This window comes from Squalius cephalus (assembly GCF_949319135.1).
Source record: "Squalius cephalus genome assembly, chromosome: 2".
In the NCBI taxonomy this organism is placed as follows: Eukaryota; Metazoa; Chordata; class Actinopteri; order Cypriniformes; family Leuciscidae; genus Squalius; species Squalius cephalus.
The window spans coordinates 41,423,659-41,439,277 of record NC_137123.1 but is presented as its reverse complement, the minus strand read 5'-3'; the positions used below and the strand labels follow the sequence as shown (position 1 = coordinate 41,439,277).

The 15,619-nt window shown below is 37.6% G+C and overlaps 1 protein-coding gene across 2 annotated transcripts in view; it reads left to right on the top strand.

The window, feature by feature from the left end:
- pspc1 (paraspeckle component 1) overlaps window positions 1–6,108 on the top strand; it is a 199,134-nt gene extending 193,026 nt beyond the window's left edge. Inside the window, exons 7-9 of one of the 2 annotated variants that reach the window (XM_079863288.1) lie at window positions 6–63; window positions 2,822–2,958; window positions 5,354–6,108. In XM_079863288.1, coding sequence (XP_079719414.1) covers window positions 6–63; window positions 2,822–2,958; window positions 5,354–5,566 — 408 coding nt within the window. In that variant the 3' untranslated portion in view covers window positions 5,567–6,108. The remainder of the gene's footprint in view (window positions 1–5; window positions 64–2,821; window positions 2,959–5,353) is intronic. The other variant, XM_079863289.1, reaches the window with a different exon arrangement.
- Window positions 6,109–15,619: the final 9,511 nt, after the last annotated feature.

Genomic DNA, 15,619 nt, shown 5'->3' with positions numbered 1-15,619 from the left:
TTCAGAGAGAACAGGATATGAGAATGAATGAAATGGGTACCCGTGGAGCCATTAATATGGGAGGTATGATCATATTGAGACTCCATATGCAATTGGAAACTGCTGTGTGAGCTGTCTTTTATATTTGATTACATTTTTGGGGCTGTGCATCACTTGCATGGGCATTTAAATGTTGAAGCGTGAATTTGCCTCTTTTTACGAAAGTGTGTTGTCTGGTTTGTTAACCTGGAAAAATCTTATTCTGTTTTAACAGGGAAATATTATTATTTTTTATTATTTTTTATTTTTATTTTTAATCAGTCAGTCTCTAATCTCAGTTTCAGATTGAAGGCTTTTTCACACCAAACAGTAATGCTTATCGCAAAGAAGATTTTGAATGGAAAAAATGGATTCCTATATAATTAATCCCCTTCAATATTCTTTTTAATTTTATCCATGTGGAATTGGATGGTTGTGGTTTGCTATTGATCGATCTTATGTGAGTGGCAGGTTGCCCCTCCCTCACGCCAGTAAACAGAAGTGATGTTGCTGCAAGAGGGAGGGAAATATATTTTGACTAAAGATTTTGACTCACATTAATGAAAAAAAAAAAAATGTGCACAGATAAATCATTTATAATAAATCACTGAATAAAAAAAAAAAAAATTGACCATTTCCATTTCATGGCGACTTGAAGCGTGTATATATATGTATATATATATATATATATATATATATATATATATATATATATATATATATATACACACTCACCTAAAGGATTATTAGGAACACCTGTTCAATTTCTCATTAATGCAATTATCTAATCAACCAATCACATGGCAGTTGCTTCAATGCATTTAGGGGTGTGGTCCTGGTCAAGACAATCTCCTGAACTCCAAACTGAATGTCAGAATGGGAAAGAAAGGAGATTTAAGCAATTTTGAGCGTGGCATGGTTGTTGGTGCCAGACGGGCCGGTCTGAGTATTTCACAATCTGCTCAGTTACTGGGATTTTCACGCCAACCATTTCTAGGGTTTACAAAGAATGGTGGGAAAAGGGAAAAACATCCAGTATGCGGCAGTCCTGTGGGCGAAAATGCCTTGTTGATGCTAGAGGTCAGAGGAGAATGGGCCGACTGATTCAAGCTGATAGAAGAGCAGCTTTGACTGAAATAACCACTCGTTACAACCGAGGTATGCAGCAAAGCATTTGTGAAGCCACAACACGCACAACCTTGAGGCGGATGGGCTACAACAGCAGAAGACCCCACCGGGTACCACTCATCCCCACTACAAATAGGAAAAAGAGGCTACAATTTGCACGAGCTCACCAAAATTGGACAGTTGAAGACTGGAAAAATGTTGCCTGGTCTGATGAGTCTCGATTTCTGTTGAGACATTCAGATGGCAGAGTCAGAATTTGGCGTAAACAGAATGAGAACATGGATCCATCATGCCTTGTTACCACTGTGCAGGCTGGTGGTGGTGGTGTAATGGTGTGGGGGATGTTTTCTTGGCACACTTTAGGCCCCTTAGTGCCAATTGGGCATCGTTTAAATGCCACGGCCTACCTGAGCATTGTTTCTGACCATGTCCATCCCTTTATGACCACCATGTACCCATCCTCTGATGGCTACTTCCAGCAGGATAATGCACCATGTCACAAAGCTCGAATCATTTCAAATTGGTTTCTTGAACATGACAATGAGTTCACTGTACTAAAATGGCCCCCACAGTCACCAGATCTCAACCCAGTAGAGCATCTTTGGGATGTGGTGGAACGGGAGCTTCGTGCCCTGGATGTGCATCCCACAAATCTCCATCAACTGCAAGATGCTATCCTATCAATATGGGCCAACATTTCTAAAGAATGCTTTCAGCACCTTGTTGAATCAATGCCACGTAGAATTAAGGCAGTTCTGAAGGCGAAAGGGGGTCAATCACAGTATTAGTATGGTGTTCCTAATAATCCTTTAGGTGAGTGTGTATATATGTGTGTATATATATATGGAGCAGTTAAAAGATTAAAATAATTAATTCATTTAAAAACTATTAATCTGAATGATATAATTGTATGTTATGTGTGCTGTTTAAATCGACTCCAGACAGTTCTAGTATTCGCTGTTTAAATAGACACCAGACAGAGACTGATTTTATTTATTTATTTATTTTTTGCTCACACAAATGCAGATTTAACATTAATAAATAACACAGGCAAATACAAACACCTTTTCTTTTCTTTTTTTGCCAACCTGCAATAATTTAATGTGTTAAATACAAATGTACTTTATGCGTTATTACTTTATGCATTATCACTTTATGCGTAAAAATTCTCACTTTAGAGAAATTTTCACATCTTAAGTTCAGATCTTTTCTGAATTTGCACAAATTAGTGTTTACTTCAGCCTGATGCATATTTTCTTCACTTTTTCACATTGTGTTTGGTTTGAAAAAGCCTTCAGTAATTATTTTTTGTCCTTGTCTTTTGTCTTGCTATTGTGTAATACTTTTTGATGTGCGGTTACAAAGGACATCATACTTCCACATTTGATTGCTATTGTGTAATACTTTTTGATAAGCGGTTACAAAGGACATCATACTTCCACATTTGATTTCTACATTTGTCACGCCAATTTTTTTGTTATATTTTGTATTTTCTAGTTTTATTCGTCTTTCTTGTTTTTTAGTGTTAATTGCAGCGAAGTAATGTACAGTCCCAAATATTACTTTTTTTATTTTAATGTAAGGTGTCACAGATTGTATGATTGTAATATATTTTTAGTTTCATTAAATCTTTTAGCCCTCTCAGTGAATGTCAATTGTACATTGTCTTATGTAGATTCATTTAACCCTGTTGCTGCGGTTAGCAGTAACCAAGGCCCCTCACAAATGATGGGCATAGCAGGCCGAGTTGGAGCCATGGGGTCTGAGGGATCAAATATGGGGACACACCTGATTCCAGATAACGGAGTGATGGTAATGTATTTATGTTTGGCATCTATAATTGTACAGTATCTGTACTATAATTGCAATACCATCTCAGCCTTTATTTAGTGTATAGCAGTGTATTGTCAGCCATGTTATAACTGGGAATATAACGGTACACAAAATGACGGTTCGGTATGTACTTTGGTGTTGAGGTCATGATTCAGTATGTTTTCGGTACACTTTTTATTATTATTCTTTGTTTTTTTTTTTGTCATTTGTGCAGGATTACAAAACTATAATAGTGAATGTAGGCATTTATTTGTATATCGCAAATCATATAATAAAATATTATATTATTAAAGGTACACCATAAAAAAGAAAGTGCTTTTCACTTATAGCGTATGATTGCAGAAAAAATATATATGTTTTTAATGAACATTGATGGAGCAACAGATTGATGGAGCAACAGATTTTATGATATGGCAACTGTCAAGGTCACATTTTAGTTAAAGTAATGTTTTAATAATGTCTAAGTTAATACTTGTTCAAAACAATCACTTGAGCGATATTTTGTACTATTTTCGGTTTATTTTGATAAATAAAAGAATGTATTTTTGTTCAATAAATATACTGTCATTAAAATACACTATATTGCCAAAAGTATTGGGACACCCCTCCAAATCATTAAATTCAGGTGTTCCAATTACTTCCATGGCCACAGTTGTATAAAATCAAGCACCTAGGCATGATGAAAAAACATGACTGCTTCTACAAACATTTTTGAAAGAATGGGTCGCTCTCAGGAGCTCAGTGAATTCAAGCGTGGTACAGTGATAGGTTGCTACCTGTGCAATAAGTCCATTCATAAAATTTCCTCACTACTAAATATTCCACGGTCTACTCTTAGTGGTATTATGACAAAGTGGAAGCAATTGGGAACAACAGCAACTCAGCCACGAAGTGGTAGGCCACGTAAAATCACAAAGTGGGGTCAGCACATGCTGAGACGCACAGTGTGCAGAAGTCGCCAACTTTCTGCAAAGTCAGTAGCTACAGACCTCCAAACTTCATGTGGCCTTCAGATTAGCTCAAGAACAGTACATAGAGAGCTTCATGGAATGGGTTTCCATAGCCATCCAAGAATTACATCACCAAGTGCAATGCAAATCATCGGATGCAGTGGTGTAAAGCACGCCGCTACTGGACTCTAGAGCAGCGGAGGCGTGTTCTCTGGAGTGATGAATCACGCTTCTCTGTCTGGTAATTTGATGGACGACTCTGGGTTTGGTGGTTGCCAGGAGAACGGTACTTGCCTGACTGCATTATGCCAAGTGTAAAGTTTAGTGGAGGGGGGATTATGGTGTGTTTTTTTGTGTGTGTGTTTTTTCAGGGGTTTGGCTTGGCCCCCTAGTTCCAGAACTAGTTCCTGAACTCTTAAAGCTTCAGCATAACAATACATTTTGGACAATTTCGTGCTCCCAACTTTGTGGGAACAGTTTGGGGATGGCCCCTTCCTGTTCCAACATGAATGCTCACCAGTGCACAAAGCAAGGTCCATAAAGACATGGATGAGCGAGTTTGGTGTGGAGGAACTTGACTGGCCTGCACAGAGTCCTGACCTCAACCCGATAGAACACCTTTGGGATGAATTAGAGCGGAGACTGTGAGCCAGGCCTTTTCGTCTAACATCAGTGCCTGACCTCACAAATGCGCTTCTAGAAGAATGGTCAAAAATTCCCATAAACACACTCCTAAACCTTGTGGAAAGCCTTCCCAGAAGAATTGAAGCTGTTATAGCTGTAAAGGGTGGGCCAACTCCATATTAAACCCTATGGATTAAGAATGGGATTTCATTAAAGTTCATGTGCATGTAAAGGCAGGTGTCCCAAAACTTTTGGCAATATAGTGTATGTTCAAATAAGTACAGAAACAAAATTATTTTAAAAAAGCAAATAAATATGATATTTTATTATATTATATGAATAATATATTTATTTATTTTTAAATATGATGGTTTCATTATAAATATGATGATTGTGATGGTGGACAACTTGATATATGATATTTACCATCTGAATCTAACCATGTCATTTCAACAACTGGAAAGGTCAGCCAGCTGTTTACTATCATGTTAATTATTGTCCCTTTGGCCCCAACAGCAGGGGGCACATTTTATGCAAATACCATACATTTATATATTCTTTCATTATTGAAAAACTGTTGCTTTAATTACCTTGACCAAAACTGAAAATCATTAACCTTTTTCAAAACCATCAAGACCTTTGGCTCAAAATATAGTCAATAATTTGACATTTGACATTTTTGCTTATTTTTGGACAACTTGTTTATGCAACAACTAAAATATTATATGGTTAATATAAAATAGCATCATATTCAAACAATTGCTTTCTACAAATATGCCCTACCTATTTTTTATATTCAGCATAATGAGCGGTTTTCTGAAGGAGGAGGTCTTCCGATGGGTTCTCCCGCGTCTGGGCGGACTGGTGTTGACTCCCCTCAGCAGCAGCAGCACTCATCCATGGTGATTGGGGCAGGTCCTGTTCCTGGTGTGGTTGGCCAAAGTGGCTTTGGGAGAGGAAGTCCAGTTAGGGGCAACTTTGATGGGCCAAACAACAAACGACATAGATACTAATATTAGTTTTCTCTGGAAATTATGCTAACACATGTACAGATTGGAGCACCTTGACTCATGATTTCTTGTAAATTACCATATGACCAACTGACTATTTATGTCTAAAATGGACAGAAATGGCATGAACCAGGCCCTGTGTTAATGTGAAACTGTCATGAATTATTACACGCCATTGAATCAGCTTGTACGTGACAAAATATCCTAAACCAATCGTAGATTGCTTACTATTAATGTAGTCATGTATTTCATTTTTTTATTTTATTATCTGCAATTAAGCTGTTTTCCTGTCAATAAGTGTTTATGTGGAACTTGCATTTGTTTTGTTTTTTAGAAAATTCTGAATTCTCCTGCTTTCTGATTTAGAATGTCAGTACTTTGAATAAATGTTTTAAAATAATTATGTGCATTTGTGGTTGTCACAGATTAAAAAAGTCCTTAGTCATACTATTGAGTAACATAATTCTAGTTGCAGATTCTGAGTAAATGGCACATACAAATGGTTACATGTGTTTTCTTATTTTAATAAATAATAATTTAATGACTTTTGATGTTTAATTTTATTTTACTATTTAGGGCCATTCACACTGTGTTTAACCCAGTTATTGTCGTTCTAAACCCTGTAAAAATATCAGAGGACCACCTTTACCTCAGGGCGCCAGATAATGAATTAACAGTAAAAGAAATATTATGTAAATTTAAGGTTTTCAGGAATTTTATGTACAAAAATATCACAACTACTAAATGAGTGCCATGAATGGATACGTTAAGTGCATAAGATTGATAAATGCAGGTGATTAAGTTGGATGTTACTATGGCAGAGTTGTTATCTCATGGAAAGATAAACTATGGTTCCTCTGCAACTAATAAGGACAATCATCTTATTCTGAATTCAACAAATTAACTGAATGATCGTTTGTTTTATAAAACATCTAATGCAAAATCACATACTGACAATTCACACTAATGCCGAAGTCTCTGAAAAAGTAGTTTGGTAAAATGATCATTTGAGCAAATTTTGGAGAAAATTGGACAAATTTTGAAGGAGGAGTAGCGAAAAAACTTAATACTGTACTTTTCAAAATGGCCACTACTGTAATGGGCGGAGTCTTAATGTAAGGTATTGGTTGTGATCACGATGATGAGAGGAATCAGATGTACTAAGTTTCATGTCTCTAGATCAAAGGGTTCAGAAGTTATAACCATTTAAATATTGAAATTTTTAACTGGTGGTGGCGCTATAGAGTTGGTCCTAGAGGCTCAAAAATTGGTCCAATTACTATTCTTTAGCATCACTAGAAGTGTACCAAATTTCATCATATTCCTATGTACGGTTCATAGGGCTGCCATAGACTTCCACTGGGAAGAAGAATAATAATAATAAATATAGCTGCAAGCAGCAATACGGGGCCAAGCCGCTGTAGCACAGTAGGGCTGTTGCGCAATGCGGAGCCAGAAGAGCAATAACAGCAGAAATAGAATGTACATGAAGAACTGATGGGTTCAGAAGTACAGATGAAATCAAAATGAACAGAAGTTCTGATGAGAACGAACACAGAATGTAGAAAAAAAACACTTATTTCTAATCCCAGTGTAGGAAACATTAGTACAGCTCTTATCGAGATAATAAAGGAATTCAAATGACAATTTTATACACAATTTCAAAGTTGCCCCAGATGGGACTCGAACCCACGACCAGAATGGTTCGGGATTCATGACACATGGTTGAACAGATTGCGCCACTCAGAGGACGTGTTTTACAAAGCTGCAGAGGAGAGGATTCAGTGTAAGAATAAGCACACAAAATCATGTTAATGAGATTAGCATGCTAAGCTAGATTAATGCTAATGTATCTTATGGTTATCCTGATAGCTGAAGAGCCACATTAGAAAGAATGGCATCTGGTTAGCATGCTAACCAATTATTTTGCTAAGCTAACTAGCATAAGGCAAAAAATGCAGGCTAGGTCAACTTTGAAGATGAATATCTTGGGAACGGTAGCAAAAATAGCAAAAATCTGTTCACTCACTTCTGTGCGGCTTAGTCCAAAGAACATCTGATCAAAATTTGGGCAAAATTGAGCAAGATTTGAAAGAGGAGTAGCGAAAAAACTGTTTTTCATTTGTTCCAATATGGCGGACAGTCACATTGTTGGAAAATGACAAATGAGATGTCGGCGGAATCGGCATAAGCCAAAGAACGTAGTGACATAAAGAAATCAAAATTTGAACAATGTTTTCAAGAGTTATAAGCATTTTTGCAAAAGACCTTATATCTCTGGAACACTAGGTGGCGCTGTGCTCAATCTTCTCATGGACCTTCAGGACATTGTGTCGATGATCCATACTAAATTTTGTGAAGATATGTCAAATAGTTTAAAAGTTATTGCAAATTATGACAAAATTCAAAATGGCGGACACGTGGTTCATCCGATCTTGGATAATTCGTTATCCACGAATTCGGCATGATGCAAGGAATCCATAGATACCACATTTATGATTTTCTGACAAACTGTTCAAAAGTTATTGGCCAAAATAGCAATTTTCCAGATCTCATGACCCGTAGGTGGCGCTGTTCCCAACTTTGGCATGGAACCTCAGATCATGCTTCTGATGAAGTGTACCAATTTTCGTTTCGATTGATCAAAGTTTGGCCGAGATACAGCCTCTTAGCCGATTTTGGGTGGACCTTGTTAAGTTTGCGACATCATAACTTTTGAACAGAAATAAATAAAAAAAAATCTGTTCACTCACTTCTGTGCGGCTCAGTCCAATGATCATTTGAGCAAATTTTGGAGAAAATTGGACAAATTTTGAAGGAGGAGTAGCGAAAAAACTGAATACTGTACTTTTCAAAATGGCCACTACTGTAATGGGCGGAGTCTTAATGTAAGGTATTGGTTGTGATCACGATGATAAGAGGAATCAGATGTACTAAGTTTCATGTCTCTAGATCAAAGGGTTCAGAAGTTATAACCATTTAAATGTTGAAATTTTGAACTGGTGGTGGCGCTATAGAGTTGGTCCTAGAGGCTCAAAAATTGGTCCAATTACTATTCTTTAGCATCACTAGAAGTGTACCAAATTTCATCATTTTCCTATGTACGGTTCATAGGGCTGCCATAGACTTCCACTGGGAAGAAGAATAATAATAATAATTAAAGCTGCAAGCAGCGTTTGCGGGGCCAAGCCCTTTTGGTTGTTTGGCTTGTTTGGATACTTTATTTTTTACTAGGAATCTTTTGAACATTGCACAATTCACATGGTTTAACATTTGCTACACATTGGAAACGATTTAACAATCTTCAAAGTTAAAGCCTTTTGCTTTACTTAGTATTTGGTTTACACTCATACACTGTGGATTGCTTAATAATTTTACAGAGACTTAAGATGTTGAAGGTAGAATCGCTGTAGCACAATGCGGAGCCAGAAGAGCAAAACATCAGAAATGTAATGTACATCAAGCACAGTAAGCACTTCAATTACAACAGCACAGCTAGCATTTAAGCACCAACAGCAGTGCAGAGCCAAAAGGAATTTAAATGACTATTTTATACACAATTTCAATGTCGCCCCACACTGGTCTCAACCCACGACCAGAATGGTTCGGGATTCATGACGCATGGTTGAACCACTTGCGCCACCCAGAGGACATGTTTTACAAAGCTGCAGAGGAGAGGCTTCAGTGTATGAATGAGCACACAAAATCATGTTAACGAGATTAGCATGCTAAGCTAGCTTAATGCTAATGTAGCTTATGGTTATCCTGATAGCTGAAGAGCCACATTAGAAAGAATGGCATCTGGTTAGCATGCTAACCAATGATTATGCTAAGCTAACAAGCATAAGGCAACAAACACAGGCTAGGTCAACTTTGGAGACGAATATCTTGAGAACGGTAGCGAATATCAAAAATCTGTTCATTCACTTCTATGCGGCTTACTCCAAAGAACATCTGATCAAAATTTGGGCAAAATTGAGCAAGATTTGAAAGAGGAGTAGCGAAAAAACTGTTTTTCATTTGTTCCAATATGGCAGACATTGACATTGTTGGAAAATGACAAATGAGATATCGTCGGAATCTGCATAATCCAAGGAACGTAATGACATAAAGAATTCAAATTTTAACCTATGTTTTCAAAAGTTATAAGCATATTTGCAAAACACCTTATACCTCTGGAACACTAGGTGGCGCTGTGTTCAAAGTTCTCAGGTACCTTCAGGCCATGCTAATGATCATCCTTACCAATTTTGGTGCCGATATGTCAAATACTTAATAAGATATTGCAATTTATGACAAAAATCAAAATGGCGGACAAGTGGTTCATTGAATCCTGGCAAAATCAGTATCCCTGGATTCAGCATGACCCAAGGAATCCATAGATACCAAATTTATGATTTTCGATTGATCAATTTTTGGCCGAGATACAGCCTCTGAACCAATTTTGCGTCGACCTCGTTAACTTTGCGAGACCATAACTTTTGAACAAACTTGAATAAAAAAAATCTGTTCAGTCATTTCTGTGCGTCTCAGTCCAAAGATCATTTGAGTAAATTTTTGTCAAAATTGTTTCAATTTTGAAGGAGGAGTAGCGAAAAAACTTAATACTGTACTTTTCAAAATGGCCACTACTGTAATGGGCGGAGTCTTAATGGACTATATTGGTCTTGATCACCATGATGAGAGGAATCAAGTGTACTAAGTTTCATTTTTCTAGATCAAATGGTTCAAAATTTATAACCCTTTTAATGTTGAATTTTTGAACTGGTGGTGGCGCTATAGAGTTGGTCCTAGAGACTCCAAAATTGGTCCAATTACTTTTCATGACCATATGTACAAGTGTGCCAAATTTCATCATTTTCCTACTTACGGTTCATAGGGCTGCCATAGACTCCCATTTGCGGAAGAATAATAATAATAATAAATATAGCTGCAAGCAGCAATACGGGGCCAAGCCCTGCAAGGCACAGCAAGAAAAAGCTGCTGTAGCGCAATGCGGAGCCAGAAGAGCAAAACATTAGATATTTAATGTACATCAAGCACAGCAAGTTCTGTAAGCACATCAATTACAGCAGCACAGCAAGCATTTAAGCACCAACAGCAGTGCGGAGCCAGAAGAACAAAAAGAGCAGAAATTGAATATACATGTAAATGTACATCAAGCACAGCAGCGCAGCAAGCATTTAAGCACCAACAGCAGTGCAGAGCCGCAAGAACAAAAACAGCAGAAATTAAATATAAATGTAAATGAAGCACAGCGAGCATTTAAGCACCAACAGCAGTGCAGAGCCGCAAGAACAAAAACTGCAGAAATTAAATATAAATGTAAATGAAGCACAGCGAGCATTTAAGCACCAACAGCAGTGCAGAGCCGGAAGGAATTTAAATGACAACTTTAAAGTCATCCCACATGGGACTCGAACCCACAACCAGAATAGTTCAGGATTCTACATACACGGTTTAGCAGATTGCACCACTCAGAGGACATACAATCACAATCTTCAGAGGAGAAGCTTCAGTGTAAGAATGAGCACACAAAAGCAAGTTAACCAGATTAGCATGCTAAGCTATTTTAATGCTGATGTAGCTTATGGTTTATGATGACGTGGTACATCCAATCCTGGCAAAATAGATATCCTCAGATTCGACATGCAAGGAATCGATAGACACCAATTTTATGATTTTGTGACAAATGGTTCACAAGTTACAGCCTCTGAACCAATTTTGGGTCGACCTTGTTAAATTTGATCTAATCTAATCCCAGTGTAAGAAACATTAGTACAGCTCTTACCCAGCTAATAAAGGAGCTCAAATGACAATTTATACACAATTTCAAAGTCGCCCCACACTGGTCTCGAACCCACGACCAGAATGGTTCGGGATTCATGACGCATGGTTGAACCACTTGCGCCACCCAGAGGACATGTTTTACAAAGCTGCAGAGGAGAGACTTCAGTGTATGAATGAGCACACAAAATCATGTTAACGAGATTAGCATGCTAAGCTAGCTTAATGCTAATGTAGCTTACGGTTATCCTGATAGCTGAAGAGCCACATTAGAAAGAATGGCATCTGGTTAGCATGCTAACCAATGATTATGCTAAGCTAACTAGCATAAGGCAACAAACACAGGCTAGGTCAACTTTGGAGACAAATATCTCAAGAACAGTAGCGAATATCAAAAATCTGTTCACTCACTTCTGTGCGGCTTACTCCAAAGAACATCTGATCAAAATTTGTGGCAAAATTGAGCAAGATTTGAAAGAGGAGTAGCGGAAAAACTGTTTTTCATTTGTTCCAATATGGCGGACAGTCGAATTGTTGGAAAATGACAAATAAGATGTCGTCGGAATCGGCATAAGCCAAAGAACGTAGTGACATAAAGAAATAAAAATTTGAACAATGTTTTCAAGAGTTATAAGCATTTTTGCAAAAGACCTTATATCTCTGGAACACTAGGTGGCGCTGTGCTCAATCTTCTCATGGACCTTCAGGACATTGTGTCGATGATCCATACTAAATTTTGTGAAGATGTGTCAAATAGTTTAAAAGTTATTGCAAATTATGACAAAATTCAAAATGGTGGAGACGTGGTTCATCCGATCTTGGATAATTCAGTGTCCACGGATTCGGCATGATGCAAGGAATCCATAGATACCACATTTATGGTTTTCTGACAAACTGTTCAAAAGTTATTGGCCAAAATAGCAATTTTCCAGATCTCATGACCCATAGGTGGCGCTGTTCCCAACTTTGGCATGGAACCTCAGATAATGCTTCTGATGAAGTGTACCAATTTTCGTTTCGATTGATCAAAGTTTGGCCGAGCTATAGCTTCTGAACCATTTTTGGGTCGACCTCGTTAAGTTTGCGACATCATAACTTTTTTTTTTCTAGTATAGCAAAAAAATCGGGGACAGTACTTTTATGCGGCTCAGTCCGAAGATCATTTGAGCACATGTTTGGACAAAATTAGACCAATTTTGAAGGAGGAGTAGCAAAAAAACTGCATACTGTACTTTTCAAAATTGCCACTACTGTAATGGGCGGAGTCTTGATGTAAGATATTGGTTCTGATCAGTATGATGAGATGAATCAGGTGTACTAAGTTTCATTTTTCTAGATCAAAGGGTTCAAAAGTTATAACCATTTCAATGTTGGATATTTGAACTGCTGGTGGCGCTATAGAGTTGGTCCTAGAGACTCAAAAATTGCTACAATTACTTTTCATTACCATCACTAGAAGTGTGCCAAATTTCATCATTTTCCTATGTATGGTTCATAGGGCTGCCATAGACTTCCATTGGCGGAAGAAGAAGAAGAAGAAGAAGAAGAAGAAGAAGAATAAATATAGCTGCAAGAAAAGAATGGCATCTGGTTAGCATGCTAACCAATTATTATGCTAAGTTAACTAGCATAAGGCAAAAAACACAGGCTAGGTCAAATTTGAAGATGAATATCTCTGGAACAGTAGCGAATATCAGAAATCTGTTCAGTCATTTCTGTGCGGCTCAGTCCAAAGATCATCTGATCAAATTTTGGACAAAATTGAGCAAGATTTGAAGGAGGAGTAGCGAAAAAACTGTTTTTCATTTGTTCCAATATGGCGGATAGTCACATTGTTGGAAAATGACAAATGAGATATCAACGGAATCGGCATAAGCCAAGGAACATAATGACGTAAAGAAATCAAAATTTGAACAATGTTTTCAAAAGTTATAAGCGTTTTTGCAAAATACCTTATATCTCTGGAACACTAGGTGGCGCTGTGTTTAGTCTTCTCATGTACCTTCAGGGCATTGTGTCGATCATCCATACTAAATTTTGTGAAGATATGTCAAATAGTTTAAAAGTTATTGCAAATTATGACAAAATTCAAAATGGCGGACACGTGGTACATCCCATCCTGGCAAAATCGGGATCCCCGGATTTGGCTTGACGCAAGGAATCCATAGATACCACATTTATGATTTTATGACAAACTGTTCAAAAGTTATTGGCCAAAATAGCCATTTTCCATATCTCATGACCCGTAGGTGGCGCTGTTCCCAACTTTGGCATGGAACCTCAGATCAAGCTTCTGATGAAGTGTACCAATTTTTGTTTCGATTGATCAAATTTTGGCCGAGATACAGCCTCTTAGCCAATTTAGGGTGGACCTCGTCAAGTTTGTGACATCATAGCTTTTGAACAAAGATGAATAAAAAAAAATGGTTCAGTCATTTCTGTGCGGCTCAGTCCAAAGATCATTTGAGCAAATTTTGGACAAAATTGGAGAAATTTTGAAGGAGGAGTAGAGAAAAAACTGAATACTGTACTTTTCAAAATGGCTACTACTGTAATGGGCGGAGTCTTAATGTAAGCTATTGATTGTGATCACCATGATGAGAGGAATCAGGTGTACTAAGTTTTATTTCTCTAGATCAAAGGGTTCAAAAGTTATAACAATTTCAATGTTGAATTTTTGAACTGGTGGTGGCGCTATGGAGTTGGTCCTAGAGACAAAAAAATTGGTCCAAATACTATTCATTACAATCACTAGAAGTGTACCAAATTTCATCATTTTCCTATGTTCCGTTGATAGGGCTGCCATTGACTCCCATTCGGGAAGAAGAATAATAATAAATATAGCTGCAAGCAGCAATACAGGGGCCAAGCCGCTGTAGCACAGTAGGGCTGTAGTGCAATGTGGAGCCAGAAGAGCAAAAACAGCAGAAATAGAATGTACATGAAGAACAGATGGGTTCAGAGGTACAGATAGGATGAAATCAAAATGAAAAAAAGTTCTGATGAGAACAAACACAGAATGTAGAAAAAACACATTTCTAATCCCAGTGTTAGAAACATTAGTACAGCTTTTACCCAGATGATAAAGGAGTTGAAATGACAATTTTATACACAAATTCCAAAGTCGCCCCACACTGGTCTCGAACCCACGACCGGAACGGTTCAGGATTCATGACGCATGGTTGAACAGATTGCGCCACCCAGAGGACTTGTTTTACAAAGCTTCAGAGCAGAGGCTTCAGTGTAAGAATAAGCACACAAAATCATGTTAACGAGATTAGCATGCTAAGCTAGCTTAATGCTAATGTAGCTTATGGTTATCCTGATAGCTGAAGAGCCACATTAGAAAGAATGGCATCTGGTTAGCATGCTAACCAATTATTATGCTAAGTTAACTAGCATAAGGCAAAAAACACAGGCTAGGTCAAATTTGAAGATGAATATCTCTGGAACGGTAGCGAATATCAGAAATCTGTTCAGTCATTTCTGTGCGGCTCAGTCCAAAGATCATCTGTTCAAATTTTGGACAAAATTGAGCAAGATTTGAAGGAGGAGTAGCGAAAAAACTGTTTTTCATTTGTTCCAATATGGCGGATAGTCACATTGTTGGAAAATGACAAATGAGATATCAACGGAATCGGCATAAGCCAAGGAACATAATGACGTAAAGAAATCAAAATTTGAACAATGTTTTCAAAAGTTATAAGCGTTTTTGCAAAATACCTTATATCTCTGGAACACTAGGTGGCGCTGTGTTTAGTCTTCTCATGTACCTTCAGGGCATTGTGTCGATCATCCATACTAAATTTTGTGAAGATATGTCAAATAGTTTAAAAGTTATTGCAAATTATGACAAAATTCAAAATGGCGGACACGTGGTACATCCCATCCTGGCAAAATCGGGATCCCCGGATTTGGCTTGACGCAAGGAATCCATAGATACCACATTTATGATTTTATGACAAACTGTTCAAAAGTTATTGGCCAAAATAGCCATTTTCCATATCTCATGACCCGTAGGTGGCTCTGTTCCCAACTTTGGCATGGAACCTCAGATCAAGCTTCTGATGAGGTGTACCAATTTTTGTTTCGATTGATCAAATTTTGGCCGAGATACAGCCTCTTAGCCAATTTAGGGTGGACCTCGTCAAGTTTGTGACATCATAGCTTTTGAACAAAGATGAATAAAAAAAAATGGTTCAGTCATTTCTGTGCGGCTCAGTCCAAAGATCATTTGAGCAAATTTTGGACAAAATTGGAGAAATTTTG